Source organism: Halichoerus grypus, chromosome 10 (assembly GCF_964656455.1).
Source record: "Halichoerus grypus chromosome 10, mHalGry1.hap1.1, whole genome shotgun sequence".
Classification (NCBI taxonomy): Eukaryota; Metazoa; Chordata; class Mammalia; order Carnivora; family Phocidae; genus Halichoerus; species Halichoerus grypus.
Genome location: NC_135721.1, coordinates 39,563,987 through 39,585,665, shown reverse-complemented (window position 1 = coordinate 39,585,665; position 21,679 = coordinate 39,563,987). Strand labels below are relative to the sequence as shown.

Here is a 21,679-nt window from a genome sequence, read left to right as displayed (position 1 = left end):
CTGCTAGGAATTTACTCATATACAGGAGATGACAATGATAAAGACCTAACAAAGGCTAAACAGAATTTATAAAGGAAGAGGAGACTATGGAATTTAGCAATGTAGAAATTATGGTCATCTTGACAAGAGCTTGGTTTCAGTGGAGTGATGGGGGAAAAGGTTCAAGAGAGAAGAGACGAGAGGAATCAGAGACAGTGAACATAGGCAACTCTTTCAAGAAGTTTTGCCCCAAAAGAACACCAAGAGCTGGGTAGTATCTACAAGGGTATGTGAGGTCAAAAGAAAAGTGTTTTTAAGTGGGAAACACAAATAGCATGCATGTGTGCTGATGGAAGTGATCCAGAAAAGAACTATATTGACAGAGCAGCAGACAGATTTAAGTGTAGTTGTACCAATGGCATTGAATAGGCAAGAAGAGATGGGATGGAGTCATCAGCGAAGGGGTCGGCCTGGGCAGGGAGCGTGCACAGCATACCCCAGAGGAACAGGAGCGGGGGGCAGAGTACATGAGCACAGATAACAGGGAGATGGGAAGATGTGGGGGTGAGAGCTCACTGAATTCTGTTTTCGTTGCTTCTATTTTTAGTGATGTGGGAAGCGAGGTCATCAGCTGAGAATGAAGTGGAAAGAGGAGGTGTTAGCAGTCTGTAGAAGCTTTTCTGGGCTGCTCTAAGAACCCACTTGAGCTAGTTGTCACAAAGTTAAAGTGAGGCCAGTCGGCAAGGTTGTGTGTTTTTCTCTAGCCATGCTCAACTACACAGTCACAGACATGGGGTAACAGAAAGTTGCATTTGGCTAAGGTTCAGGTGAGTGCAGAGAAACAAGAAAGGAGCAAAGAAGTTGAAGAGGTGAAGAGGACAATGATTATAATAACGGACCTGCATAATAAACAGAGTAAGGACATGAGGTCCTCGTAATGTATGTGATTTTATTCATGGAATTATTCTAAATACACCCATTCATTTATTCATTCAATTAACAAATCCTGATTAAACAACTTCCATGTGCCAGACACTGTGCTGGGGATAGAAAATGCAGCCCCAAACCCCTCTCTAATGAATCCAGCCATTCCGTTCATTACACATTACAGACATGAGTAGGAATTCATTGGGTAAAAGGGGGGACAAAGCAAGGAAGAGGTCCAGAGAAATATGTTTTCTTACTTGTTAAAATGTATATTATAGAAATGAGCAACAGACTTTCCAAATTATATCTTTATTTTCAGTGGCCTAGAGAAGCACTTCTTTCTGTATCAAAGACGTTTTTTGCAAACGTGGATGCTGGAAAAGAAGAACTGAAAGAAAAGCTTTCCCTCATGTGCGTGAACGTTCACTTGAGCGTCTCCACGATGGCAGAACGCTATTACATGGAGCTCCGCAGACGGTACTACACAACGCCTACCTCCTACTTGGAACTCATCAATCTCTTCCTGACTATGCTGAGTGAGAAAAAGAAGCAGCTGGTTTCGGTAAGTATAATGTTATCAATAAAAAAAAAATTTTTTTTTTTTGCTTGAACTCAAAACTTGCCAGAACTAGCGGAAGTTCTACATGCCATCTTACCTGCTGGAGCCTTCTCCATCCCCACATGTGCCCTTGACAACCTGCGACAGACAAAAAGATGAAAAGAATGTCTCATGCTGTCGGCCGAGAGGCCTTCCCCTTCCTTGATATGTATATTTTTTCTACTGTCATTTACCTAAGTGCCTCAGTAGAATGAGACGGATATAGTAACAGCATCAAAGTGAGGCGGTAAGTTAGACATCTCTGTAATATTTCATGAGAAGGAGAACCTTTTGTTAAGCAGCAGAGATGGAGTTCCGGTGGCCTAACATGTGTCCGTAGTTGCCATTAAGAGCAAGGACTTCAGTGTCAGGCAGACCATATACAACCTATGTTCTGCCTCTTTCTTGCTGCACAACCGTGAGCACATTTTGTAACTTCTAGGGCTTAGTAGAGAATAAGGTTTAGAAATTTCTACATCTACCACTTGGATTGTTGTGGAGTTTAAATAAGATACTGTTTGTGAAGGGCTTGGAATATGATCTGACACCTACGAGGTGCTCAGGAAAGAGTGGCTGCCATCACGATCACCATCAGCAGGCTATTAACATGAGCTGAAATTTTCAACATTTTAATCAAAATTAAAATAGAAGTATAGACCATTAAGATATTTTTAATGTTTTTCAGAGGATTTTTACTTGGTAAATAAATACATGCTTTGTAAAATAACTTGATAGATATTTTGAAACCTGTCAGTTTGAACCAGGCTTTCTGACTCACCTTCAAAAAATAGTTATTCACGGCTGCCTCCTCTTCTAGGTCCTGCCTCTTTGATCCTAGTCAGAAGTTCCTTACCACTGGGAAGTAGGGTTCAGATCCAGCAACCAGAGCTGAGTCCCCAGAACACTGACAAGTTCCTAGCTCTGCTTACCCATCTTGACGAAACAAGTTCCTAGAGCTGTGGCCTCCAGAAATTCCTATCTGAACTTACCCCTCATTCATTCAACAGTCTACCAAGCTGCCAAGCTAAGGGAATAAAAATAATATGATGTGGTTCCTCGGTGAGCCCGCAGTCTGGTGACATGCCAACTGCTGTGGCTAGGGGGCATAGATCTACACCCACCGTGGTGAATGTCATGGTCATTTCCTAGAGTTCTGTTACCTGAAGATTTCTGTCTGTTCACAATTTTAAGTATTACAAACTGATTTACCAGTTCTGTAGATGTAAAATTCTAGTACGTGAGTAAGAGATGCCAAGAAATGTATAGTTTATAATATTCATTATAATAGATATTTTTATTGTCATCTAGGCACGTGACCGGGTGAAGAACGGTCTCACCAAGCTATTAGAAACAAACGTACTAGTAGATAAAATGAAATTAGAACTTTCAGCTTTAGAACCTGTCCTTTTTCAAAAATCACAAGATGTGGAAGCCCTGATGGACAAATTGGCAGTAGATCAAGAAAATGCCGATCAGGTATGCATTCCCTGACATTGTGGTCATGAGAAGGTTTTGATCACCAACTGATCACCTATATATCATGACATGGGATTGGATTTTTTTAATTTTATATGTCTTTAAAGTAATTGATAGTTTTAACAATGCTTTTAAGTTGTAAACAATCTACCTTCAATGAATCAGCCTGGTTCTCACCCTGAGAATGAGTGAACACAATGAGTGGGACAGAGAGTGGTGAGAAAAGTACCCCCAACAAGTATAAAGCAGCAGCTCTTCATCTCCTAAGAAGGAATGGTTTGTTCTAACAGCTTCAGCTCAATTATCCCATCAGCCTACATGAGATGGACAAAGGAGAGCCTAAAATGTGCTGTAGCTAATACTCTTTCATTGTTGGTATAATCCAGAGGGGCAAATATGACGCATTATCATTGGCTTTGTTTTTAAACATTGAAATTCAAATAATGAGACCACCTAAGCAGCCGTGTTTCAATGTTTAGGTCCGTAGCATTGTGCAGGAAGATGAAGCAACGGCAAAAGTGAAAGCTGAGGAAACCCAAGCAATTGCCGATGATGCTCAGAGAGACCTTGAAGAAGCTCTCCCTGCCCTTGATGCTGCTAATAAAGCCCTGGATTCCTTAGATAAAGCAGACATATCGGAAATCAGAGTTTTTACAAAGCCCCCAGATATGGTCATGACTGTTATGGAAGCGATTTCTATTCTCTTGAATGCCAAGTGAGTACATCCATAATCATGTGTTACCAAAATGCATGGGGGAATTTCTTTGGTGTTTTTCTACATTTTCATTTATATGTGCTCATTCTCTTCTCTGCCTTCTTACTGATTTGGTCAGTCAATCAACAGATTGATTCAACAAGCATTTTTTTGAACATCTGTGTTGTGCTAGATGATGGAAGATACAAAGCTCTTCTCTAAGGCACATATAGGATAATGGGGAGACAGACATGAAAAATAATAATTTCAAGATATGCGATATTTGCGTAGTACCAGGACTTCCAAAAAAAAAGAGTGCTCATGGAGAGGTGTGAGCAGGTTTTTGAGATATGATGCTCAGGTGGAGAGTGAGACTATGGGGAGAGCTCAGGGAACTTTGATGCTCGTGGAATGGGATGGGGCTGGGGAGGAGAGCAGTGATGACAGCATGCAAGGTCTTGTGTTTGATCCTGGAGATGTGTAGTTTTCAAACCTTCTTTAGTAATACAATTTTTTTTCAATAAAAATTATAAGAAATCTTTCTATGTAAAACTGATCAAGCAAGGGTAGAAGGCCCAGAGGACCCCCACCCAGCTTCCCTGCTCCCTCTCTGGCCAGCACCTTAGTGGAGCCAGGGAGTTCTGCAAAGCATAGATGGAAAGCCTGGGCCAGAGGGGACTGAGAACCATTGAACATTTTCGACATAATCAGCTTTTCCTGTGAGAAAGACCAATCTGGCAGAAGTTCACAAGAAGGAGGGTTGACTGAGAGACATAAAACCAGGTAGAAGGTGATCGTAGTGTCCTGGCAAGAGATTTTTAAGGACCTAAACTAAGGCAAGTGGGGTAAAAATGTGAGTGCCAGGGCATTGTAAAAATAAAACTATTATTTCTGTAATGTCTTACATTTCTAAAACTCTGATTTTGTAATTCCTTTCTCTACCAAAACTGGGTTGGATGAAACATTAGTCATCCAGGAATGTCTCCCCAGGAATTGTGGTGTACTTAACTACCAGTGACTGGGATTATGGTATCAAGATTAAAACTACCCACTGATTGGGATAATATCTTAATGTTCTCAAAAGAACACATTTCTTTTATTCTTAAATTACTTTATTACAGTGCTATTAACTTATTATGTCTGTCTTTCAGGCCTGACTGGCCAACAGCCAAGCAACTTCTTGGTGATTCTAACTTTCTAAGAAGACTTTTAGAATATGATAAGGAGAACATAAAGCCTCAGATATTGGCAAAACTTCAAAAGTATATTAACAATCCTGATTTTGTGCCTGAAAAAGTAGAGAAAGTGTCCAGAGCATGTAAATCCATGTGCATGTGGGTAAGAGCGATGGATTTATACTCTAGGGTAGTCAAAGAAGTCGAACCAAAGAGACAAAAACTCCGTGCTGCACAGGTACATCATTTGTGTTGCAATATTTTATACAATTAAAGGCCATGATCATTAATCATTCAAGCTCCTGTGACTTTGTAAAACATAGATAGTAACAATGCTCTTGAAAACTAGTTTTTTTTTGTAGAAAAAGAGCTGGTGAAGATTATGCTTTCAGAAATGACCTCTAAAATCAGCCCTTTCCCAGCATGAAAGGAAAATAAGTCCTTAGTATAGTCGTATCATCAGGCCAATGATATTTTTCAGGTGCCTTTTAGCTCTAGCATGTGATCCTCTGGGTTGCATTTGCTAATACTCCCACACTCCGTGATGTCATCTGAGGGTCTAAAACCAGCTTAAGCCACAATCGGATGTGAGGTCCCAAGCAGAACAAAGAATGCTCATTGAGTGGATAGGGTTACTGAAAGGAACCGTGGCTCGAGAGCAGGGGTGGCAGACTTTTTCTGTGAAGACCCAGAGAGTAAATATTTTGTGTTTTGCTGGTTATCTGCTCTCCATTGCAATTCCTGAGCTCCGCTGTTGCAGCACAGGAACTGCCATCAATAATAAACGAGTAAGCATGGCTGTGTTCCAATGTCACTTTATTTATGCACACAGGAATTTGAGTTTATACAATTACCATGTGTCATGAAGTATTCTTCTTCTTTTGATTTTTTTTCCCCAACCATTTAAAAATGTAAAACCAATCTTAGTTTGCTAACTGTACAAAAACAGGCAGCAGGCTGAATTTGGTTTGCAGACCCCTGCTCTAGAGAACTCGCTAGGAAAGATTTGTTTTCCCAGTTGAGTGAACCTTCCATTTATTTCATCATTTAAAGTTAATCCATTGTAGTAACTAATTAATCCCAAATGGTTTGGGATTAATGTGCAATGGTACATCTGTTTCTCTATTCCTTCTGTGATTTATTTTATTGGGCTTTGTTTCTTGTTTTGTTTTGTTCTGTTATGCTTCTATTCTTATATTTTAAAAACTTTACATTTGTTTTAACTTTATATACCATATCAAAATATTTTGAGACATGAAAAAGAACATAAATCCTATTTTTAAAATGTATTAGAAGTGGGCAAATTTTATTTTCTTTGGGGACCTTGGATTTTCATTTTAAATATTTATTTGATTTTATTAGGCTGAACTTGATATTACTATGGCCACTCTGAGAGAAAAGCAAGCATTACTAAAGCAAGTAGAAGATCAAATACAAGCCTTACAAGATGAATATGACAAAGGTGTGAATGAGAAAGAAGGTCTAGGTAAGTAACTCATAAATTTATGGTGGTCAGGAGATGCCTAATTTTTTTTTATTTAAATTCAATGAGCCAACATATAGTACATCATATAGTACAGCTTCAGATGCAGAGTTCAATAATTCATCAGTTACGTACAACCCAGTGCTCATCACATCACATCATGTGCCCTCTTTATGTCCGTCACCCAATTACCCCATCCCCCACCCACCTCCCTCCAGCAACCCTCAGTTTGTTTCCTACAGTTAAGAGTCTCTCACTGTGGGTGCCTGGGTGGCTCAGTCGGTTAAGCAACTGCCTTCGGTTCAGGTCATGATCCCAGGGTCCTGGAGTCAAGCCCTGCATCGGGCTCCCTGCTCAGCAGGGAGCCTGCTTCTCCCTTTCCTTCTGCCCCTCCCCCCACTCATATTCTCTCTCGCTCTGCTCTCTCTCTCTCAAATAAATAATCTTTAAAAAAAAAAAAAAAGAGTCTCCTATGGTTTTTCTCCCTCTCTGATGACTTCCCATTCCGTTTTCTCTCCCTTCCCCTATGATCCTCTGCCCTGGTTTTTATATTCCACATATGAGTGAAACCATATGATAATTGTCTTTCTCTGATTGACTTATTTCGCTCAGCATAATACCCTCCAGTTCCATCCATGTCGTTGCAAATGGTAAGTATTCATCCTTTCTGATGGCTAAGTAATATTCCATTTTATATATATATACCACAAGGAGATACCTGATTTTTAAAAGTAGAAAGAGTTTTCAGGCAGTCAGATCTCAGCTTCCATCCAACATGTAGGACGTATTTCCACGGAGGTACTGACTAGCCTAATGTAAGATTAGAGCTGCACATATGGCATACATTCAACTCCTGTGTGGAAGGCTTGTTGGGACATGTTCCACTATAGCACGACTTGACATTTGATCCAGAAAATAAATACTACCCAGACACAGAGAGAGCTAGCTTCAGCCAGAGTAACGGAGTATCATAAAGGAGCTGTTTGCTTGGAAGAGGTGAACGTGGACTTGCTTCTGGAATGGGAAGTAACGCTGAATTGGTATGAGGTTTCATAGAGATGTACTGACATCATTAGCTAAATAATGCTAATGTCACTATAAGCAAAAGCAGGTGAATAAACATCTTATATTTTAGGAAAATACTGAATAACATGATTTGATTTTCTTAAAATTTTCTAGCAAAGACTATGGCCCTGACCAAAGCACGTCTGATACGTGCTGGAAAGCTGACGGCTGCATTAGGAGATGAGCAAGTTCGATGGGAAGAAAGCATCGAGAAATCCAATGAGGAGATATCAAATATCATTGGCAATGTGTTTATAGCAGCAGCTTGTGTTGCCTATTATGGGGCCTTCACAGCCCAGTATAGGCAATCGGTGAGTAAACTCACTTTCTGTGAGGAGTGGGGAGAAGCAGCTGAAACTGGCAGAGGCAGTTTTCCTGAGTTTAGAGGGAGGCTCTCCACTGTGAAGATTCTCCATGATGGAAACTCCACAGCCCTCCAGCTCCCCCATCAGCCAGCAATGGTCTACCCCTAGGATTTCCTTAACACATTCCTTCCTTTCCTTTCCTGCCTTAGAAAGTTAGTCATCACTTCCTTATACAGCTCAAGAACCTGGGGGAAGTAAAAGGGCCAGGGAGTCCCCCCCAACTTATGATCAGAAGTGGCATCTAAAGTCAGCCAGGATGGGGGCACCTGGGTGGCTCAGTCCGTTAAGCGGCCAATTCCCAATTTCGGCTCAGGTCATGATCTCAGGGTCGTGAGATTGAGTCCCACATCAAGCTCTACATTCAGCCGGAGTCTGCTTGAGATTCTCTCCCTCTGCACCCCCCACCCACATCCATGCTCTCTCTCTCTCTCTCTCTCTCAAATAAATAAATAAATCTTTAAAGTCAGACAAGATGAAGTTTTCTGAATTGGCGAGACTGCTACAAAGGGCTAGGCAATGGGAAGGAGCAGTAAATGAAATTATTTGGAGAGATTTTTCAGGCCATTTTTATGAAATGCCTTCCTAAAAAGGCTTCATCCTTGCCCTTGAGCTATAAAACCGAGTTAGTATAGGACTCGTAGACTCAACAGAAGCTCAGGGGTCATCTGGTGCCATGTGAGCCATGCCAGTGGTGCTTTTGGACTGTCCCATTCACTGAAGGAGGTAACCTGCCAACATCCTCTGCCCCATCTACTCATTGCTAGTAGCACCCACAGTCATTGTGATAACCCCAAATTTCTCCACATGCTTCCAGACTCTCCCAACGGGGACAATACACCCCTGGTTGAAGACTACTGTGATAACATTTGTCATTTATACATGAGAAAACTGAGGTTCAGACATGGGGAGTGACGTGCCCAAAGTCACCGCTAGTTTATGGTATGGTTCAAGGCCCCAGATCTGATTGTCAGTCCACTTCTTGTGTCCTATGCTTTGATGCCAGGATGCATGTGGAGACCACTAGAACTTACTTATAACCATGACATTCTGTATGTATCCTCATTTACCAAGTGTTCCTGACTCTATACAAATAAGCTTTCCTCCTCCCACAGCTTATAGAATATTGGATCCAGGACTGTCTGTCTCTGGAGATCCCAATTAATCCTTCCTTCAGTCTCATTAACATTCTTGGCGATCCCTACGAAATACGGCAGTGGAACACTGATGGGCTGCCCCGTGACATAATATCAACAGAAAATGGTATCTTGGTTACTCAAGGGAGACGGTGGCCTCTGATGATTGATCCCCAGGATCAGGTGCGTAACAAGTGCTTCAGATGCAGAGCAGCCTCCTAGCCCTGCTTACTGTTATGCTGTCCGTTCCAAATTCCAAAAGTGGACTTGAACACACTTGTAAGATGTTGGGGATTTAGACCTAGAAGGGAGTTTAGAAGTCTTCTAGTCAAAAGGGCACCTGGGTGGCTCAGTCAGTGAAATGTCTGACTCTTGGTTTCGGCTCAGGTCATGATCTCGGGGGCTTGATCTCAAGCCCCGAGTTGGGCTTTGTACTCAGCAAGGAGTCTGCTTGAGCTTCTCGCTCTCCCTCGCTCACGTTTTCTCTCTCTCAAATAAATAAATAAACCTTTAAAAAAATGTATTCTAGTCCAAGTTCCTCATTTTGTGGAGGCAGAAGGTGAAAGGGAAGAAGAGTCCAACTGCTCTGCATACTTGATTTTGATTGGTTTTATTTACGGGGTTGACCATTAGTTTTCTATTTTCTGTGGGAGCAGAAATTCATTCCTATAAAGTTCTTTTTTTTTTTTTTTAAGATTTGATTTATTTATTTGACAGAGAGAGAGAGACAGCAAGAGAGGGAATACAAGCAGGGGGAGTGAGAGAGGGAGAAGCAGGCTTCATGCCGAGCAGGGAGCCTGATGCGGGGCTCGATCCCAGGACCCCGGGATCGTGACCTGAGCCAAAGGCAGACACTTAACAACTGAGCCACCCAGGCACCCTTCCTATATAGTTCTTGTTCCTAAAAGGTCTGAAGAGTCAGAATGAAGTCAGGGTAGGATGGGTTTTAGGGTAAGCCTGCCTGGAATTTAGAGAATCCTATTATCTGACTCCAAAGTCCATGGATCATACTGTTCTAAGTGGGGTTTAGAAAAGGGAGCTGTTGTCAGAGCCAGGAAGACAAGCTTGAATACATTAAGGATGGGCTTTTTCCCTAGATGTGTCTCTTCTTCATTTGTTTCAAATTTGAATAAAAGGAAGAATCCCAAACACTGGAGTTTAAAAGGTGTTTTTTATTTGCAGGGGGGTAATATTTTATTTTATCTTTTTCATCTTTCAAAACTGTTTCTAAATTGAACAAAATTTCTAAACTTTACTCTAAAAACTTTCACTTGCTATCATCTATAAATCTCTAAGTCCAGTGTCCTGCTTTGTGCTTTCTCAAACAGGCAAACCGTTGGATAAGGAACAAGGAAAGCAAGAGTGGTTTAAAGATCATTAAGCTTACGGATAGTAATTTCTTACGTACACTGGAAAATTCAATCCAACTTGGTTTACCTGTCTTGCTGGAAGAGGTTTGCTTTTCACTTTTCTTTTCTCTGGTTCATCCCCAACTTTCAGACCACATCTGGAATCCTATACGGGCCACACCTGCATCATGCTAGAGACACCAGTCAGCTCCATTTGCAAGTTGTTCAAACCAGTCGCTTTGCTCCTTAAACGGTGCACTATCACGTGGGGAGCAATCCATTGACTGAATGATTTTTCTGATTCCAGACATGGTTTTGGTGTTAGTGGGATGGGCTGTTTTCTGACACTGCTGATTCTTAGCCCCGTTGTGGCTCTTGATGGTTAGCTGCCATGAAAGTGCAGAGCAGCAGAGCCCTGGGGCCAGCAGGAACTGTCTACACATGCTGACGACGGGAGGCCAGCAAAACATTCCGGTGGGCATAAATATTATTATTCTCTACCCTTCTAGCCTTGACTGACCAACATGGGAAAGGTTCTGTAGTGGGTCCCAGGCCCTCATCCAAACCCTGATGTTACAGGGGAGGGTAAAGTCTCCCCAAACCTTTGGTGCAGTTATGTTAGCCCCAAACTGGATTCTTAAACTGCAGTTTACTTTGTAACACAGGAGGTCCTGGGGGAATTTCTTCTCCAAGGCAGGGCACAAAAGACTTTCTATGACGTTCTGCCCCTGGATGGCAGGGCCTTGTAACTGCTTTCTGTGACTTGGAGTCATTAACATGCACCTAGCTGCTTTTTACATTCGTAAAGCAGTATTTTCCAACTTCCTCTCCACCTATTCGTGGGTGTGAAATGGAGTTAGTCGGTCTCAACCAGCATTTTTTAATGATATAGAATAGATTTTTAAGAACACAAAATTGCATCATAGGTGGAAATGGAAATTTTATCTCATAAACTTTTGTTTACATTCTTGGGTATCATGTCACAGTATGAAATAGATTTGTTAACTATGGATTACAATCAAATTTTGACAGCTCCTGGGCCATGGACCCCCATCACACCCATGCTGACATAAGGGTGTTTGTCATGGGGTCCGATAGCAGTGTCTGCAGGCCCAAGTTCTTGCCAACAATCAAATTTGCTTTGAGGGAAAGAAAATAGCTATCATACAAAATAGAGGTCCACAAACTTTTTCTGTTAAGAGCCAGATATTTTAGTTTTTTTAGGCCACATACAGTCCCTGTACAAATATTATTCAAACAAATATTCTTCTTTGTTTTGGTTTAGGTTTAGGGTTTTGTTTTTATAACCCTTTAACAGGGTGAAAAATCATTTTTAGCTTAAGAGCCATACAAAAACAGGTCACAGAGGGCAGGATTTGGCCTGCAGGCTGTAGACTGTCATCATTTGCCTTAGAACAGCCATGAGAGTGAACAGATCATTTGTCTGGGTCCTGCCGAAGGGCCACGTGCAGAGACCCGCCTTTCTCAGATTCTTCCTTATGGGGATGAATGGTATGTACAATTAGTCTAACCATCTGTATTGCCTTCACATGATCATATTTTCTTAGACTACCGGTAAGATAACCACTGGAAAATATACACCGTTAGAGGTAATGAGTGCATAGTAAGAGAAATATCTATCAGATCACTGGAAAATTGCTCATTCAAAGTAAATTTGGAGGCCCAAGGAATTTAGAGAAATTGATACCATCCATTTTAATGGCTTATTATTTTTTTTTTTTTTTGTATTCTAACTTTCAAGCTTAAAGAAACCTTGGATCCAGCTCTAGAACCCATTCTCTTGAAGCAGACTTTCATGAGTGGTGGACGGCTGCTCATTCACCTTGGAGATTCAGACATTGATTATGACAAAAACTTTAGGTTCTATATGACAACCAAATTGCCAAATCCCCACTACCTGCCTGAGGTATGAGCTGCTGGTCTCGAATTCCCAGCCCGAGTGGACTATTATGTGTGACGGTCTCTGACATTTGGTGGGCCCTCTCCCAGCTCCCCCTTTCCCCACTGCTCTGCCACCCCCCTTCCTTCCACTGTCCTCCACTCTTGCTTCTCTTCTGCATCCTGATTCTGATTCCAGTTGCCCTTCTGCTCGCCATTCAGTTGGATTTGAGTCCCTCCCCACCCAGTCCCTAGGTGCTGCCCTGTCCGAGGCCCTGAGCACCTCTTCAGCGCGCTCTCTCCATCTCCCTCCCGGCCCACAGCTGCTTGCACAACACAGAGCAGCACTCCCTTCTAATCATTCTTCTCCCTCCTGCAGCTCAAGGCCATTTGTGCCCCTCTTGCTGTGGCTCATAAATGAACCAGGGCTTCACAGAGAGTCTGTGGGGAGAGGGGGACATGCGAATGTTAACATTTGCAAATGCCCGTGGCATAAAGGCCCAAATAAAGAAGTTGCCAGCTTGAAAACCCTGGTGACTGTCACCCTTAGAGAGTGATGACTCAAACATCCAGTGTTTGAGTTCTGGAGGAGGGGGCATCCCTCATGCGCTTAGACTTTAAGGGGATCTATGTGAACCTCACTTCCACACACGTCCCTGACCTACGATAGGATCCGGAAGAACTACTCTTGTGCTGCAGAGCCCAAGGCAGTTGCAACAGAAATGAAGGCAGCTGGGGCTCCTTTCTGCCTTCCTGCACAGGGCTCCAAGAGGTCGCTCGTCCCCCGCAGGCCCTCGGTGCTGCCACAGCTCCAGGCACGGCTGCACGCTCCACAGGGTCTTCCCAGTGTGGCAGGTCTCCCCTTCTCCAACAGGGCCCACACAATTAGGGAAGAAACTTCACAAATCAGAATTACTCCTTCACCTCTCCCCTCCATCCCAAAAACAATAAAATCCTTGCATATGCCATTCCAAATAGTGTCATTTTCCTTTTAGTTACTGATTTTCTCATAGCTGCCTGTCTTCACTAGATGTGCTCAGGTTAGATGAAACAGACACACCTCTTGAATAAGATGAGGGAAATGCCACTAAAAGCCCAGGTCAGCCTTGAGGGGTATAATTTTCACAGCCACTGCCAGAGCTCATGTCGCAAGATCCATGGTGAAGTTTAGAAGAGTGACCGATGTGCCAATGACTTACAACCTTCTCACTTATTTAACTTTTGGGAGGGAGCATCGCACACCTTACCCAATACTAGCTCTGTGGCCGTGGGCCAGTTATTCCATGTCCTGGATCCTCAAGTCAATTAACCAAAAAGTGGAGATAAAGCCTACTTCAAGGATTCATTGTGAAGATTAAATAAGAATAACATGTAAAATATGGGACGTTCAAACACTCTTTTTTTGCTGTTAACTTATTCTAGTAATGTGAGAATATTATAGCAACCATTTTTCATAAAAATGTTATGATGGCACAATACATATAAAGCTCTATTATCAGTCATCACTTGTTTTCAACAAGGACAAACTATGTACAAGTCACTGTAACTGAGTGATTTTCTTACCTCATTTGGTCTTCATAAATACCCTGTGAGTTATAACTATTATTATCCCAATTTTTAAATCTCAGGAACTGAAGCTCAGCAGGGGTGAGTATCTTGTCTAACATGCACTAAAGGGTGTACCTGGAATCAGAACCTGATCTTTTTAACCCTCTGCTGGCTCGCCTTTCCTTAAAGCACCATGTAGGATTCTATAACTGTGGCCTGTGAGGAACAAGATTGTCATTCATACTGCAGGGAAAATCATATTAGGATTCTGTAAGACATAATATGCTTGGTGGGTGTGTGGGTGTGTGGGTATGTGGGTATGTTCACAATTAGACCCAAGAGACATCCAGCTGGGTAATAATGGGCCCTGTTCTACTAAAGAAAGCACTTCTTATTTGACTCATCTGAACTTAAGCATTTTTATGTAAATCTATGCTTCTCTTTCAGGTGTGCATTAAAGTTACCATCATCAATTTCACCGTAACCAAATCAGGTCTAGAGGATCAATTGTTAAGGTAAAAAGAAAAAAAAAAAGTGGGGGGAGGGGAGGGGGGGGAAGCAAAGTTTCCTCATATTTTGTTTAGAAATTGTGACAAAACATTTTAATGTGTGAAAGCACCACTCATGAGTCATCAGTCATAAAGATGATAATAAACAACCAGGTTCTTCATCTTTTGTCACTGTTGCGGCTGCCAGTCTTGTTCACGGTCTTCTCAAGATCAGGGATATACCCTTACTTCTCAACCATGGTTCGGGCCAGGCCTTCAGCCCAGCCCAGCCTCTTCCCCTTCACTGGGGTTTCCAATCTTGGGCAAGTGAATGAAGTCAGTCGTCGTGTGGTTCCTTTAGATGCTTTGCTCCATACCTGTGAGAAAAACTCCCAAAGAGAGCTTTCCTGTTTTACTGGTTTACAGGTGTTTTCTTGGTGTACTTAATTGTACCTACATCTGTCCACCTCAAAAAATTAAATACCCTCCTTCAGTATACTCTGTGATTAAATCTCTGCTTCCCAAAAATAAGATTATGAATTGTTGATAGTAATTATCAGAATTAGCCAAGAGGCTTAGACAAAAAAATTGTAAGGATTTATTGAAATAATAAATTTATATGGTTAAAAACTCATTATATATGTGTGTGTGAGTATATGTGTATGTATGTGTGTATGTGTATATACTACATTAGCTCTAAAGGAAAAGATTATTTAGACCCACGTTCAAAATAAGTCGTCATATTCATTGAGTCAAGTCAAAATTGGGTCAAGATTATCCTGATTTATTCCATTATCACTGAGTTTAAGTCTCGTTTTCCTTGTTTATTTTAGGAATCTATTCTGCCAGCCACTAACTTGCTTAATTTCTGCAAGGCTAACTTCTTTCCGGACAAAGGGTATTTCAGCACATTTTACAGACATGTTCTAAGGACATGGCTGAACCGTTTTCATACCCGTGCACTCCCGTGAGGAGTTCCGCTTAGTTGTGTCACAAGCTGTCAGCATGTTAGACTGCAGGGACACAGACAAGTGCCCTGGAAGCGAGAATGTTGAGCCTCCGGTGTAGGACACAGAATCTCTGGGTTCTAGTTTATACTCCTCTCTTCTGAAAAAATTATTTAAACAAATGAACTTGAGATGATGATTTCTTATGGTGTTCATATAATAACTTTTAAAGTTTCTGAACTCGGTATGTACATAAAAATGAACAATGAGGCCGTTCATTCTAGCAGGTAAAGCACGTGCCCTGGAGTCAGCGAAGCCAGGTGCAAGCCCAGCTCTGCCTCTCAGAGCCACGTGAGCTCAGGAAGTGACCCACTAGGGTCTGTTCCCTCATCTGCAAGCTGGGGTGGTAACCACAGTGCCTACCTCACAGGAGCATTCAAAGAATTACAAGAGAATCCACATAAAACTCTGAGCAGGGTGCCTGGCACAGAGTGATGCTTAATAAAGATTAGTTCCTGCAAACACAGGGCTGGGATTATGAAAGCAAAAATGAAGGGAGATCTAAGTTCACATGTTTTGACAGGAGTGGAGCTGGAGATAAGGCCCTTTTATGAGACCCAGGCAAGACTCACTTCATGGAGGTGGTGGGATTTCGGAATCTCCCATAAAAAGAATATTCCAGGCACCATTTTCAGCCTGGCACAAGCAAGCATTAGATACAGAAATTGAATGATTAGGGGGATCAAGCACTGAGCAGGTTTTCTGAAGAGAAGATGAGCAGAAGCTATGGGGACTGTGGTAGACTGTCAGTTTTGAAATACAAGATAAAGAATCAGAACTAACATGTCATTCAGTGAATAGCCACCTTATAAACCCAGCAAAGAGGGGCCTTATGCACTAGGACTTGGCTAGTAGCATTAGTACTCAGCTAAGTAGTAAAGAAAAATAGAAGCAACTTCAGGGCACTGATAAAGCCATAATTTAAGTATTCAAACTTTGGTTCCAGTGATGTGGTACGACTCGAAAAACCCGAGTTGGAGGAACAAAGAATCAAGCTCATTGTGAGGATCAACACTGACAAAAACCAGCTGAAAACTATCGAGGAGAAAATCCTGAGAATGCTCTTTACATCGGAAGGAAATATTCTGGACAATGAAGAACTTATTGACACACTCCAGGATTCAAAGGCAAGTAAAATATTTTTAGTATGTATAGAAAGTGTATTGCTTCAAAAGTTACAACTGCCACTTTTGAGGGTCCCTGCAAATCTTTTATAGCAAGAATGGCAGCCACACCAGGGCTGCCAGCATCGCGCAAGAACGAACCTAGCTAGCAGGGCCCCTCACCCCACAATGGAAGAGGAGGTAAATCGTAGACAACTGCTCCTCTTGTCTTGTCTGCATTTTTTTATTCAAGCATGTAATGTAAAGAACTGGGACAGGATACAAGTTGAAAGGAAAAGCAGTTGTAGTCACATTAGTATCACCTCCATCTGGAAGCCTCCCTGGTATGCCCAGCTGGAATTAATCTCTTCCTCCTTGGAACACCTGTAGCAACTTACCTGACCCTCTTTTACAGCCCTTGACATTGTTTACCTTATGTCACCATTATCAAATCCCAGGTCTTAAATCTCATGTTAGCCTGTTCAATTTGGTGTTGAATCTGTGACTAGTGCAGCTTGATACTCCTTCTCCAAGGGCTCACCCTGGTGCCCTGTATGTAACTGGTGCTCAGTAAAAATGTCACAATAGTAAGATGAAGTTTTACATTAAACATATAATCTTGTACTAAATTGTTTCTCATTCAGACCATAATTTTAAAAGTATACTGGAAATAAAACCTATAAAATGATTTTCATCCATTCATGAGAAACAAAGTAATTTACTAAAAAAAAAAACCTTTGACATGGAATACAGAAGTTTATGTCCTTTGTCTTTTGTTGACATCAGAAATGATACTGCTTTCTATCCTACAGTCTCTTGAGATCCCATTCTGGGTCTCCCATTTCTTTTCTCTCTTTGCTTGTTTGTCAGTCTCTTTATCCTCTTTCCATTCATTCTTCCTTGGGTTTTTAGTTTCTGGAAGTCAATGGTTAACCCATTTATTTATTTTTTTTTTATCAAAGCTTTACATGAGGGGCACCTGGGTGGCTCAGTTGGTTAAGGGTCCGACTCTTGATTTCATCTCAGGTCATGATCTCAGGGTCATGGGATTGAGCCCCTCCTTGGGCTCCGCACTTAGTGCAGAGTCTGCTTGAGATTCCCTCTCTCCCTCTCCCTCTGCCCCTCCCACTCATGCGCTTTAAATAAATAAATAAACAAACAAAGCTTTACATGCAAATTGCTTAAGGAATGAAATATTTGTACAAGTTTTGTGATAGCATTCCCTGCTTTCTCTATGCCCACCACCACCACCACTACCATCCATGACTTCCTCCATAAAAACAACTATGTTCTTCTTTTTTGTTTTGATTATTTGGGGTTTTACATCTTTTCTCTAAATAATAGACGCATATTGCTACTTCTTGAGTTTTTCTTTTATCCATTCACTGTTGTCTATACTTTTACCACACACATACATACATACACACACACACACACACACACACACACACACACTCTTCCCATCCCCTAGCCTCCCACTGTACTTATATTCTGATTATAGTTACATATCCAATGTTTACATTGCCTAGAAGTATGAAGATCTGGCTGCAAGTATTTTAGGGGCTGAGGACAGGAGAAGAGCTAGGGTATCCTAGTATCCATTGTGTATACATTTACCTAATCTCTTTGTTTTCATTATGGTACCGGGCCCTCAACTATCCCTGGCTTCCTTCCGTCAAAAAATCCTCTCTTTTAATTTCCCCAAGGAAGAAACCTCTATTTTTCAGTCAGAGTGGGGAAGGGACAACCCCCTGCCTGGTGGGGAGATGACTTGGGAGTCTATCAACCAATTCTTATTTTAGGCCCTTCCCACTTCCAGGGGTTGGATGCCACGAATTCTTAAGCCTTTGACGGGGATCCTGTTTTACAAATTGGGTGACTTTTTGGCTTTTCCCTTTGCCAGCTTAGGAATCTATTTTCCTGCATCTGCTAAGTCATTACCACTCTACTCTGCTTTCCAGTTCTCAAAATTTTATTGATATTTCCTCTTCCATTCTTCCTATCTTTGTGGGTTTGCACTGTTTCAAAAAATCCCTTTACTATAATTGTATCATGGTTTCAGTAGGGAGTAAGGTAGATACATGTGTTCTGACTGCCTTCTTTCTCTGTGAGCTGGTTTCTGTGTCTGCAGGGAGTTGCCTTGAAGATTTCCTTTCTATCAGGTAGGGATAGGACTGATTGTTCCTGGGCTTCATTTCCTACCACTTCCTGCCTATAGTTTATACTCCCTTAAACTCCCAGAGCCCTTATTTTATTTTAAGTTGTTTGTTTTTTTTTTTTAATAATCTCTGCACCCAACATGGGGCTCAAACCCACAACCCTGAAATTAAGAGTCACATGCTCCTCAAACTAAGCCAGTCAGGTGCCCCCCAGAGCCCTCATTTTAAAATATATGTCATATTCTCTAATCACTGCTGAGGCCTCAAGTCTCTTGGGCATAAAATCTATAAGTAGTTACTAAGCTCAACTGAGGTGTATAGTCTTCTAATATTCTCTGGCAAAAAGAAGAAGGTAGTCTACTTTGCTTTCTCTTTAGCCCTGGATTCTTCATTATCAGGGCCTTGGGCTCCTCCAAGGATTGTTTACAGGTGGGTCTCCTTGATCCAACTGCTCCTATACCAACTTCCTTTTTCCTACTCATATGTAAATGCTTTAGTTGAGTCCAATATCGAGACCGAGGTTTTCCACTCAACTCTACCCTTTCTTGTCCCCTCAGGTTCCTAAGTGGTTAATACAGAGAGAGTTTGAGCCTTTGATTCCTGGAAAAAGCTCTGAGTCCCTCCCTTCCCTCTCTTGGAGGACAGGGGTCGACAGTCTAGAACTTAGCCACTAGCCACATGTGGCTATTAAGCACCTGAAATGTGGCTAGCCTGAATTAAGATGTGTTGTTAGTGTAAAATACACACTAGATTTCAAAGACTTAATCCAAAAAAAAAGTTAAAAATCTCAGTTTATTTTAAATGGATTAAATGCTAATATAATCAACATATATTGGGTTCTATTGGGCTAAATAAAATTATTGTTAAAATTAATTTCACTTGGGCGCCTGGGTGGCTCAGTTGGTTAAGCGACTGCCTTCGGCTCAGGTCATGATCCTGGAGTCCCTGGATCGAGTCCCGCATCAGGCTCCCTGCTCGGCAGGGAGTCTGCTTCTCTCTCTGACCCTCCCCCCTCTCATGTGCTCTCTCTCATTCTCTCTCTCTCTCAAATAAATAAATAAAATCTTTAAAAAAAAAAAAAATTAATTTCACTTGTTTCCTTTACTTTTAATAAACTTAGAAGAGATAGAATTATATATGTGGCTCACACTATGTTTCTATTGGGCAGTGGGGTCTAGACAGAAAGCTTGTTCAGACTCCCTTTTAGCTCTCCTTTCAATAGAGCCAACACTAAACAGCAGTTCCCACAGTGATTTTTCATGGTCCCTGACCTAGACCCTTTGACTTTCTAGAGACAAATTCCCAGTTGAGGAATATCCACAGCTGAAAGAAATGGGGGTTGGGAGAGGAGGACAGACAGGCAGCAATATAGAGAGACTGAGGGAGCCAGAGAAGGGAACTTTGGAAAGCCCATTGACCAAAAGGCTCCCCAGAGCCACTAACCCAAAACAGAAAACCAAAAGAATAGCAAAGACCTCGCAACCATCTCCAACAACTTAGCTTTATAACCCTTCACAAACAACAGCTACTATCCCCAGGTTGCCTTATGTCTACACCTGGGAACACTAGGGAAAGAAAGAGAATCTTAGTCTTCCTTATGATTCCAGAGTGGGATGTGATACCACTTCCTTCCAGCCTCTCTCCACCCTCCTCTTTGGGGCAGTTTCATGGATGCCCCTTCTCCCTTTATACCTTCTCTCATTATGCGAACCCCACATCATTTGAGGACTGCTCATGCGGAAGTCAGGGAGCAACTGGGAGTGCTGTATTAGGGCTTCCTTTCCAGAAGTCATTCAGAGTCGAGTCTCAGAGAAGTGCTCCTCCAGCTTGTCAGGGCTTCTTGTGTTGCCTGTTCCCAGCTGCCTATTCCACGTTCTGGAAGGAAAGAGGTCAGCTCAGTCAGAAGAAGGTCACGGAGACCTGAGAGTCAGTCGTTCTATCTGGGGACCCCCTTATTATAATCACTAATTCACTGTATCCTTATTTCTTTCCTAGACCTAACTGGATATACTCCAAAAATCCTACCATTTTTTTTAAAAAGGGATCCTTAAGAACTTGTTTTCATACCTTTATTCAGATCACTTCTGGTGCCATTAAAATCAGGCTAAAGGAAGCCGAGTCCACTGAAATGATGATCAATGTCGCTCGTGAGAAGTACCGTCCAGTAGCCACTCAAGGCTCCGTCATGTACTTTGTTATTGCAAGCCTCTCAGAAATAGATCCTATGTACCAGTATTCGTTAAAATACTTTAAACAGGTAAGTGTGTTGTTTTGTCAGTGAACTTTATTTCTTTGGTTTCCCTTTAAACCCAGTTGAGTTACTTTAGCCTCAGACAGTTTGTGAGTCTAGTTATCAAGTAAGACCCTCTAGGAGCTTGGGTTCAGACTTACCTGTTCAAGAGTGACTCCACCTGCCATGTCTTCTCAACACTCAAGTGCCCAGTATGCACAGAAAACTGCAGAGAAAGAAAAGAAAGACTTTCTCTTGGCCTCCTTGGCTAACTAGCTTGTTGGTTTTCCTTCTGGCCTGCCTTTTTTTTTTCTTTTCAGACTCACAGCTCCATGCTGTTTCTTTATACTGTCTCTACAATAATCCAACTTCCTTTCCCCTGTTAGATTTTTACTGTGCTGTATCTCAAGTCTCTGACAGCACTGACCTTAAGCGAATTGGTTTCTGTATCTTTGTCCCCAGAACTTTCTATACAACCGGCTATCCCGATCCCTCACCGCACCTCCCCAACGTTTTTTAGACAAATCATACATGGCCTGCTCTCCTGTCCTTGGTTGCTTCCCACTCCCACCATATTACTGATATTACTGTGCAACTTTTGTTTTTTGTATGGTCTCTCTTCTTCATCTCATATTCACTGTTGAATCAGATTTCTCATGAGTAGGATACTTTCACCCCTCATCCTCTTTGTGGCAGCAGTCCCTCTCTCCCAAGAGCAGATGCAATGTCACAAAACTTGAGCAAGCAGGATCAATTTACCCGAAGGTTTCCGGGGGAGACAGGGAGTTTGCCTCACCCATTATACAGCAGAACTTACCCAGCATCCCCAGGAGCACCCTCTGTTCGCCACCAAAATTCCTCTCAGCTACCAGTGTGTGTCAAGGTTTGCCATGTTTTATTTTGGCACCAAGCGTCACACCTTCCCTGGATTTTGAACTTGTCTGCTTCTTGTCAGGTTGTTAAAGAAAGCTCGATCCTCTTTTCTTCTAAGTGTGTTAAAT

The 21,679-nt window shown here is 42.0% G+C and overlaps 1 protein-coding gene across 1 annotated transcript in view; it reads left to right on the top strand.

Moving 5' to 3' along the window:
* The window catches only part of DNAH6 (dynein axonemal heavy chain 6), a 239,399-nt gene that overhangs the window by 159,135 nt on the left and 58,585 nt on the right, over positions 1-21,679 (top strand). Inside the window, exons 49-60 of the mRNA XM_078056370.1 lie at positions 1,226-1,468; positions 2,813-2,980; positions 3,460-3,695; positions 4,826-5,087; positions 6,212-6,335; positions 7,512-7,708; positions 8,875-9,078; positions 10,224-10,349; positions 12,007-12,171; positions 14,139-14,206; positions 16,133-16,313; positions 20,526-20,705. Coding sequence (XP_077912496.1) covers positions 1,226-1,468; positions 2,813-2,980; positions 3,460-3,695; positions 4,826-5,087; positions 6,212-6,335; positions 7,512-7,708; positions 8,875-9,078; positions 10,224-10,349; positions 12,007-12,171; positions 14,139-14,206; positions 16,133-16,313; positions 20,526-20,705 — 2,154 coding nt within the window. The remainder of the gene's footprint in view (positions 1-1,225; positions 1,469-2,812; positions 2,981-3,459; positions 3,696-4,825; positions 5,088-6,211; positions 6,336-7,511; positions 7,709-8,874; positions 9,079-10,223; positions 10,350-12,006; positions 12,172-14,138; positions 14,207-16,132; positions 16,314-20,525; positions 20,706-21,679) is intronic.